This window comes from Alligator sinensis, unplaced genomic scaffold, assembly GCF_000455745.1.
Source record: "Alligator sinensis unplaced genomic scaffold, ASM45574v1 scaffold29_1, whole genome shotgun sequence".
NCBI classification, from domain to species: domain Eukaryota; kingdom Metazoa; phylum Chordata; order Crocodylia; family Alligatoridae; genus Alligator; species Alligator sinensis.
The window spans coordinates 3,209,239-3,219,469 of record NW_005841933.1 but is presented as its reverse complement, the minus strand read 5'-3'; the positions used below and the strand labels follow the sequence as shown (position 1 = coordinate 3,219,469).

At 39.7% G+C, this 10,231-nt stretch overlaps 1 protein-coding gene across 1 annotated transcript in view; it reads left to right on the top strand.

Moving 5' to 3' along the window:
• The first annotated feature begins 6,713 nt into the window (after positions 1-6,713).
• The window catches only part of CHN2 (chimerin 2), a 95,044-nt gene continuing 91,526 nt past the window's right edge, over positions 6,714-10,231 (top strand). Inside the window, exon 1 of the mRNA XM_025198941.1 lies at positions 6,714-6,993. Coding sequence (XP_025054726.1) covers positions 6,856-6,993 — 138 coding nt within the window. The 5' untranslated portion in view covers positions 6,714-6,855. The remainder of the gene's footprint in view (positions 6,994-10,231) is intronic.

Genomic DNA, 10,231 nt, shown 5'->3' with positions numbered 1-10,231 from the left:
TTCCTGCCTATGCAGGGGGTCGGACTCGATCTATTGAGGTCCCTTCCGACCCTAACATCTATGAATCTCTGAGCCTATGAACTCCATTTCATCAACCTCCTGGATACTAAAAATCATGGACTAAATATAGACATTGGATTTATGATGCATTATAACCTGCCTGACATCTGACTCCCCACATACCTGTCCACTATTCATCCCCCTTCTCTTCCCCCCAACCCAGCCTGTCTCTCACCCACTGACTCCTCAGTTTACATCTTCACTGACTGCCTATCTTGTATGCATACTAGCCCAGCCTCTGGCTTCTTTACTTTTCATTCCATCCAGGAAGAGTACACACCAACTGCAGAAACTTCCTCAGCCCGATGAAGGGTTTTTAAACCCAAAAGCTTGCTTAAAATTTTTTCCCAACTATTTAAGTTGGTCTAATAAGATATCAGATCCACCCAAAGAAACTTGTCTGCCTTAAGCACTCCAGCCTTTTGTGCACCCTCTGTCACCAGGCTGCTTCCGCCATTCAGTAAGGGACCCACATGCTCCCTGATTCTCCTTTCGCTACTGATATACTTGTAGAAACCCTTCTTGTTACCCTTCACATCCCTTGCTAGCTGCAACTCCAATTTCATTTTGGTCTTCTTGACTTCATCCCTTCATGCCCAAGCAATGGTCTTATATTCCTCCCTAGTTTGTCCAAGTTTCCACTTCTTATAAGCTTCCTTTTTGTGACTTAGTTTACTGAAGAGTTCCCTGCTAAACCAAGCTGGTCCTCTACCATACTTGCTAATCTTCCTATGCATCAAGATGATTTGTTCCTGCACTCTCAATAAGGCTTCTTTAAAGTACACCCAGCTCTCCTGTACTCTTCTTCCCCTCAGACTGCCTTCCCAGGCGATCCTGCCCATGAGTTCCCTGAGCGAGCTGAAGTCTGCTTTTCTGAAGTCCAAGGTCCTTACTCTGCTGCTCTCCATCCTTCCTTTCCTCAGGATCCTAAACTCAATCATCTCATGGTCACTGCTGCCCAAGCTGCCAGCTACTACTACATTCCCCACCAATTCTTTCCTGTTTGTGAGCAGCAGGTCAAGAAGAGGATGGGCCTTAGTTGGCTGCTCCAGCACTTGCACCAGAAAGTTATCCCCAACACTCTCAAAAAACTTCCTGGATTGCCTGTACACTGCTGCATTCCCCTCCTGGCCGATATCTGGGTGATTGAAGTGCCCCATGAGAACCAGGGCTTGTGATCAGGAAAATTCTACTAGCTGGGATGTGTGCGTGGAGCTAGGATTTGCTCTTTAATACAGTACATTTCTGAGGCCTTAACTCTTATTGCTAACAAAAATAAACATACTTCATACCCTAGTTTGTAATTCCATCCCAGATACACTAACTGTGATTGATGAAACTGAGAGAGCCAGCAGCCTGCCCCTAATTACTATAGTTTCATTTTAAAATACAATCTGTGGCAATGGGGGAGTTGTACATAGTTGCTTGAGTGCAGTAGGGTTAAAAGACATTCTCCATCTAATTGAATCACAATGCTTTCTTGCTTAAAGCTTTTAAACCATGTCACAGTCTTCTGTTGGTTACTGACATGGTATGGAGTCAGAGAAATGTAGGGCTTAAAGAGATCATCTAGCCCAGCGGTCACAAAACTTTTCAGGTTGCAGGCCAAAAATAATCCAGCTTCCATCCGGTGGGTGGACTCTAAAACCCAACTGCTGCTACTGCTTCTCCTCATGCCACAGCAGAGAGAAGAGCTCATATGGCCACCACTTCTCCCTGCAGCAGCCTGAGGAGAGCTCCACTAGATGCCGATTATTCCCACTGGCACAGGAGAACCACTGCTGCCAAAACTCTCCGCTGCCAAACTTTGCTAAAGTCCCCGGTCTGTGGGCCAGATCAAATGGCTGATTGGGCCAGATTTGACGCTTAAGCCATAGGTTGACAGCTCTTGATCTAGCTCAGCAGGGGCCAGCCTTTTTAGCAGATGTGTTACAAATTAGCCCTGCACCCACCCCAAGTCTGATCCTCTGATCCAAGTCTGCCACTCTGATCCTCTTTCCTTTGTCCAGTCTCCTGCTCTGCTTCTTACTATATCTGCCACTTTGCTACCTGTTCCCTCCCTGATCCGCCACACACACAGGCTGCTCATGCACTTGCAGCACTCGTACCACTGCTTGACCACCCCTGATTTAGCTCATCTTCCTGCACTGAGGAAGGATGATATTTACTGGACCATCCCTGATAAATATTTGTCTGACCTTTTCTCAAAAACCGCTAATGAAGGAGAGTCTACTGCCTTGCAAGGTAGCTGGTTCCAGTGCTTCATTTAGGATTTTTTTTTCTCAATATCAAATCAAAATATTCCATGTATTACAACAAACATTCAAGGAAAAACTAAAAATCTAAGTTGTTCATTTGTTGTCATTGTCAATGAGCTTATAAATAAGATATGTTTGTTTATATAGTTTAGGAGATGCGTATCTTAATTGATTAATAGAAAATCACCTCCTCTGTATCAGCACAGTAGGAAAGTACAAACCAATTATGTAATTTTTGAAAAAGAAGTATACTTAGTAATGCTTTGGAACAATCCCCTATAACCTTACTACTTCCAACATGTATATATTACATGCATTCTTTTAACATGTTAAAAAATGACCTAAATTCAATTGCTTTTCAGTTCTCTTCCATCTCATTTTTTTTCCTTTCCCCACCAAGCCAGAAGCAGCATTTGAAACATGTCGTTTCCTATGTGTTGTCTCAGACAAGAGACGATGCTTGGTGTTGGTTTATTTTACTATATTTTGGATAGCAGCACTTAGAATCTTTCAAAGCTCCATAGAAAGGTTTAGTGATGCATCAGCTGGCAAAATATGTGCAAGTCTTTGTATTTTAAAATGCTCTACAGACTGTTTTGTCCTTGTTTGAAGTTCACAGCACAAGTATTGATCAGTGTAAAGTTAATTGTTTATCTCAGGTCAGGGTCAGTTTCTTTTTTCATAGTGCAGTAATAAAGAATCACAGAAACTGTTGATTTCCTTCAGCATTGGGGAAGGAACTTTCTTGAAATAAGGCCAATGATACCTTTGGCAGGGCTACTTTGAACCTCTTTCTACTCAACTATAATACGTCTGAATTGAATTTTTGCCAGTTTTTTTTGCTTCCTGCTGTCTATTACAGCGGTGCAAACTTGTGTAGGCAATAAAGGCAGGCTTAAAACACCTGCATTGATTTTAACTTATCTCACTTGATTTAAAGTTTCATTAATTCTGCTAATTTCTAAATCCTCTTGTAGAAAGTACTCATTTTAGTAAGCCCCAGGTCAGGTTGCACTTCTTCATAAAGTTGGTAAAAAGGGAGAAAAAACAATGCAGGTGTGAATTGTGAATATTTTTTGTTTCTTTTGGTTGAGGTTTTTATTTTGTTACAATTCTGAACAATGGCAGTGGAGCTGGTTGAAATTTAGCCTGAAAGCAAAAGCTGTATGGGTTTCAATGCAAACTGGATTAGCCAAAATGCATTTTATTCTGTTGCAGTGTTAGTCTTTCCTCTGGATATGCCAAAACTCATACTGATAAACACTTGAAGAGTCTTTCACCATTTTTACCTACTTTAAAACTTTTGCCCACATTCAAATGGGCCTGACCACAGTGTTTTCCTAGAAGTAGGGTTTTGGCTGATGAATAGCTTCTTCCTCTGTGGCTAAAAAAAAAAAAATTGTTGCACAAAAATCTTCTAGCACAAGTATTCAGCTAGCGAGCAGCCTTCAGTCTCTTTGCTCCCTGCAGGTTGTTCCCCTGACACAATACTCTGTGTGTCTATTCCACTATGTTCTACTAATGGTCTTCTGTATCTTATTTTAATAGATGTAACTTCTTGTGGTCTTTTTTTCTACATGGAATTATTCTATAAATTACTGAAATCTCCTTCTTCCAGGTTTCACGGGATCATCTCTCGGGAGCAAGCAGATGAACTACTGGGAGGTGTGGAAGGAGCGTATATTCTTAGGGAAAGCCAGCGGCAACCTGGCTGCTACACACTTGCTCTCAGGTAAACTCAGTTTTATTAAAACATTCATACATCTGATAGACATTAGAAGGAGAGGGAAGAAGTGACATTGGTCCCTTCTGGGTGGGGTGCTGTCTGCCATTAGTTGTTAAGTTTTGAAATGTAGGAGTGATTTCAGGCTCCTACCTGCTCTTTGACAATCCTACTATGACAGTCACCTAGCCAACCTTTTTTTACCATCTCCAGCTGGCTAGGAGGTTTCCTACTGTTGTTCATTATTTTATTAACTCTAGCTTAGACTGTTGTAATGTCAGTGATATCAGGTCATTCATTAAAACCAATTGTAGATTGAAGTAGTACATAATGTTGTTTCCCACTTAAGTGGGACAACTTGCTGGAATGGAAAGGAGTCTCTGTTGGCGCCTGACTGAATAATCAAATGATTTTTTTGTGCTGTTGGAATCTTGCTGTGTTATTAATGTGTTCTAATTGTCTGAGGGTGCCTAGTATGTTAGGCGGGAAATTTTTATATTGGAAATCAAAAATCAACTTAAGGCCTAAAGTTTGTTTATTTATTTATTTTTTTTTTTAAAAGACACCAAACTACTCAAGTGAAATCAGTGTATATCTTACAACTGTTATAATCTTACTGAGCAATATCTTCTAGATTTTATTACCCTTAATAAAACTATACCTTTATTACTAACCAGTTTATAACATTTACTGTTTTTGTGGTACATACAAAAAAGATTCTAATTTTATACTCTTTCTGATAAGTCTAGGGAAAAATATAGAAAAGATTTCTTAGAGTTAAACATATTGCACTAAAATCCTCTTCCTTACTTCTGTTCGTGTGTAAACAAGAAAGTGAGCAAAGTCAAGAGTTGATGTTCCCTGCTCATAAAAAGTGCAAGAAATGAAAGCAATATCTACCAAATGGAAAAGAATGAAATATGTAAATTTTTTTTTTTTTTGATTAGGGGTATGAGGTAGGTATTACCAAATAAAGAGTACAATAATGGATTGTCCTTCACTAAATATATGTAGAGTGGTTGTAGCACCTGCAACCCAACACCCACCCTCATAATACTATAGAGCAGGAGTTCCCAAAGTTCTTATGCCGCGGCCTGGCAAACTGTGGCCGAGCAGTCACAGCCGACTGCAGCTGAAATTTCTGGCTGGAAGACAGGTAAGGATAACCCCGCCTTGCACCCCGGGATCTGGGGGACAAACCCTGCATTGCCCTGGGTGCTACAGAAGGAGCTGTGGCCTCTGTCCAGCTCTGGGGGGCAGTGGTTTGCTGGTCTGCAGCCACTTCCGTGCTATGAACCAGCAGCCAACCTGCCGTGGCCCAGCACTGAGCCATGGCCCAGGGATTGAAAACCTCTGCTATAGAATATGTTTTCAACCTAAAGTCTATATATAGATGCATGGAGATTCAAAAGTGTAAATTTGCTCACAGATTTGGAATTTACATTAAAATATTCTGGCACAAATTTGGCCACCATTTTGGTCTCTAAGGGTAGGGACAGAAGTTACACATAAATCAGTATACGAGATTGGTAACTGGTACAAATCTGTAATACAACAGACGTTCAGTGCACATAAACCACTTTTAAAATGGCTAAAACTGGTTTAAGATAAACCTGGATAGATGTAGTATCAGACTTAATTTATTTAGATTAGATCGGTTTATTGAACTTCTGTCCCAGCTCCCCTCCAGATTCAAGTGAACTCACAGTCCCCCAGCATCCCAGTATATTTTGCACATCCCCTGCAACCCCCGCCCTCCCCTCACCCCCTCCTTGCAGGGTAGGCAAGCTAGCTTTGACCCAAGCTGTCTGCTCCAGCTGAGCAGGGAGGCATGCTCTAGTATGCCCTGCCACCCTCTCCCCCAGCTTCTGGCCTGAGCCACTGTGACTGCATTTCCAGAATCCAAAAGTGAATGTCTGCTCACTTGCTTATCGATTCAATCTACACAGTTTAGACTAACTTGCAAATATTGAATCGATTCAGCCTTGGGCTTTTTGGTTATCTATACTTAGCCCAGGGGTGTATCTATACTGTTACAGCAGCAAGCCATGACAAGCCTACTCTGCACGTGCATGCACATGCCACATCTGGAAATATACCGGTGAACATGCCCTGCATTGACAGAGGCTTCCGTCTGTGAAACAAACCAAATATAGAGACATATCTATTTGTGGTGAAATCCTGGCCCCAATGAAATCAATTGAAAAACCTCTCCGTATGTCATTAAGCCAAGATTGCACCCAAGATTGATATGGTATTTTTAAACACACTTAAACATTCATAATCGCTGCTTTTTAATGCAATTTTAAAAACCATGTACTATATCCATCATAAATGGTCACACAGAAAGCACAGAAAAGCACATACCATCCTAGGCTTTTGCCAGCCATTAGATCCACATCTCTGCCAGTCCTCTCAAGACAAGCAGAGGTTGATTTAAGTGCACAGATTTTTGGGTCATGTTGCTCACTACATTTAGTAAATGGCCTCAATTCTACAGTCAGATCTAGAACCTAAAAGGGTTCTATATGGTTCATTCAGACAGATCCAGATGTAAATATCAGGATGTAAAATATATACATATTAAGCAAAATTACCTCCTCATTGTGATGGTATGATGTATTTTCTCTCTCTTTCCCCACACCTTTTTTCTTTTTTGGATGCAGGTTTGGTAATCAGACCTTAAACTACAGGTTATTCTATGATGGCAAGCACTTTGTGGGGGAGAAAAGGTTTGAATCTATCCATGATTTGGTAACAGATGGCTTGATAACCTTGTATATAGAAACAAAGGCTTCTGAGTATATTTCCAAAATGACCACAAACCCCATCTATGAACATATTGGATATGCTACGTTACTTAGAGAAAAAGTATCCCGAAGGCTGAGCAGAACGAAAAATGAGTCGAGAAAAGCTAGTGTAACAAGTGAAGAAGCAACCCAAGTGGAGAAGGTAAGTATTCAGTTTTAGATGAAAATTCATATTACTTTGATTTATTATTTTAAATGTTTGAAAATCTAAATTTATAAAACTTTCCTTTAAGAAATATTTTTTTTGTCATTAGTAAGTGTTTCTGCGTAGTGAAATGTTTATATAGCCTGCTAATATGGAAACAACGCTAAATTACTATATATTTGGAGCTTTGGAAAGAAAAATAAAAGCTTCTGCCTTTTATCAAATACCAGTGATTTTACTGTATAAGGTGTGGAACTTGACTACCGTAGAAACTGCCTCTTTGTGCAACGTTACAATGACCAAGGCCTGTTGAGGTGTTTGTTTACCCACATACGTTGTTAAGAGACATTCGCATTGCTTCACAGTAAACCCAAAAACATGGCCAGGAAGTACAACTCACCCAATCATACCTGTGCCAAAGCCGAAATTATGGTGAGATCAGTGCTACCTTGCATATACACCAAGAAGCATGTCCAAGCCAGAGAACAGATCTGGGTGTATGTTTAGAGCAGCATTAAACCAATCACTTTGCCTAATTTCTGGTTTTCAGTATGTGCTGAGGGGGATGGAATGGGTGGGGCATGATTCTTAAAGGCTTGCTATGGAGTCCTTTAAAGACCAAAGTGGGTCTGCAACTGAATAACTTGTTCCCATTGGTCATGCACCAAAGCTCAAGTTTGCAAGCTTTTCATGTACAAGGCAAAGCTCCTCTTTCTTTGGTGAATGGGTCTGGAATGGGGTCTTATTTTCTTTTTTTCCTTCCCTCCTTTTTCTTGGCATCTCTCATGTGCCCAAATCCCAAAGCAACATGTGAACTAGATACTATTGACATAATGCAATAAACTAAGAATTCCTTCCAGTTAGTAACCAGCTGGAAACATCAGATTAAACTATATACAGTAATTACTATTGCAAGATATGATGTGGATGTTTCACCTATGCAAATGGTAATTCATTAAGTACCCAAATAAAACTTTCTTCCGGATGCAGATGTTTTTGGTGAATTAGCTAATTCATGTATATGTTTGAACTTCTGCATGATGATTGCTATGATTTTGAATCAGCTGGTATATATTTGAGAGATGGTGACTAAATTTGCAGGAAGATAATATGCACTATAAAAAAAAATATAACAGATCACCTTTGCTAAAACGTTTCTCTCCAACTGAATGACATTTCCAGGCTAGTTACTTTCTGCCCTGATTCACATATTAGCACTGACTGAATTCATGCTGGTTTGGAAATCTGACACAAAGTAAAACAAACCAGATGCAGGCAGTGTGTAACAGTCTAGGAATTGTTCCAGGTAATGGTTCTTACTCTTGAATAACTGGAGTGGCATCTCAGGCTATTCACTTCCAATAGGAAATTAATTTGATTAATAATGCTGGTTTTTAGTAAAGGCACACAGCCTGGGGAAGATCTTTAGACAATAGAATCTGAATTAGGGTTTTGTCACAACCTATTTCAGGAGAAATCTTTTGACAGTGATAGCATAAACTGGATGATGTTCCAAATACTAAGATATGGGAAAGTCATACAGAAACAGATGTCATACCCATTCTGTTGATTCTTGTGATTGGACACTGGCTGCTTTCAAATGCTAAATCAAGCGTAAGAGGCTGTATTGTGACTTTAGGGCATAGTGAGAAAAATGCATAGTACAGGATGAAATTTTTCTGTGTGGGTGAGAGTGAATAACAACTCAGAAAAGCAAGAGGTGGGGGTGCCAGATTATGCTGTGGAAATTAAAGTTTCCTTTGAGAAAAAATATCCGACATGCAATATAGTGACTTTTAAAACATTATTATGTGACGTTAGTGTAATAAAGGCAATTTCCACAGTCCTAAATTCTGTACTCATTCCTTAGCTTATGAAGTCATAGAAATGTATTGTTTAAAATGAGAAACAAAACGTATATTAGAAATATATTTTAAATATATTAGAAATTATAGAATTATTATTAGAAATGTTTACCTTAGTTGCAACTCTTAATCATAATATTGGTGATTTTTTTTTTGTTGGTAATATTGGAGCACTGCAAAATGGTTTATTTTAATAATTTGTTTTCAGAACTAATTGTTGTCTCTTATGCTGAGGCTTTGTCTAAATTTTTCAAGTTGGGTTGCTTGAAGGTATGTACTTAATCAAAATAGCTTTTCACACATGCAGAATTGCAAGCTTTCGGGCACCTCTGGAAATCAGACTACTTTGCCTAAGCATCAAATTATGATAATGAGCAAACAAACCAATAACTGAGTCAAAAGAAGTGGGGTCTTACTGTGTATCAGCTGCTCTGAGGGAACTGGTTTGTGTACATGCTTTTATCCCATGTTGAGGTAAAGTTAAACTGTGGTAACTTAGTCCTGTTTTACTCAGGACTTACTGTGAGGATAAAACGCATGTCATGGAGCCGGTGACATACAGCAAGTCCCCACCCCCTTTTAACACACTATATTTTGTAACTGTCTGTGTTTTTAGACTCCTGCATTTTGAGCTTTAATCTCATCTATCTTCCATTAAAATCAATAGAAAAACTAGCATTGATTTCAACAGTGAGAGAATTGTGTTGTAAGGTTTAGCTAAGTTAAAGAGAAAAAAATCAGTATTTACAAAGCCCTTCTAGAGGATTGATATGAAAATGTTGTGCTTGTAAATATTCATAGAGGCAGGGTATATGTTTTCATAGCTTTATGTGTACAACTAGTGAGTACCTGCAGCACTGGGATCTACCTGCAACACTTAGCAGGCTGGCTGGCAGGTTCCTGACTAATTTTATAAATAGCTGTACTCCATATGGCAACTGTGTGCTTATTCACCATATTGGCAGCTCTCTGACCCTCCTGTCGTGAAGGAGGAGAAAAGAAGAGATGCCACCAGAATTCATTTCTTGCTATCAGGAGCAGGGGCTGCCTTGCAGAGGGGTTGTGCTTCATAAGGAAGTTTTTAGACTCCTGCATTTTGAGCCTTGATCTCCTCTATCTTCCATTAAAATCAATGGAAAAACTAACATTGATTTCAACAGAGATAGAATTGTGTTGCAAGTTTTAGCTAAGTTAAAGAAAAGAATCAGTATTGAGACCCAACACCCCTCCCCAACAAAGGCATTCATTCACCTTGCATGGAGATCAGGAGCTTTGGCACCAGGAACATCCCATGTGGATTTCTGTGAAGGAGTGCCTCTTTGTTTTGGTGCCAGATGGGGGACATCTGCATCTTTTTCATTCTGTCTACA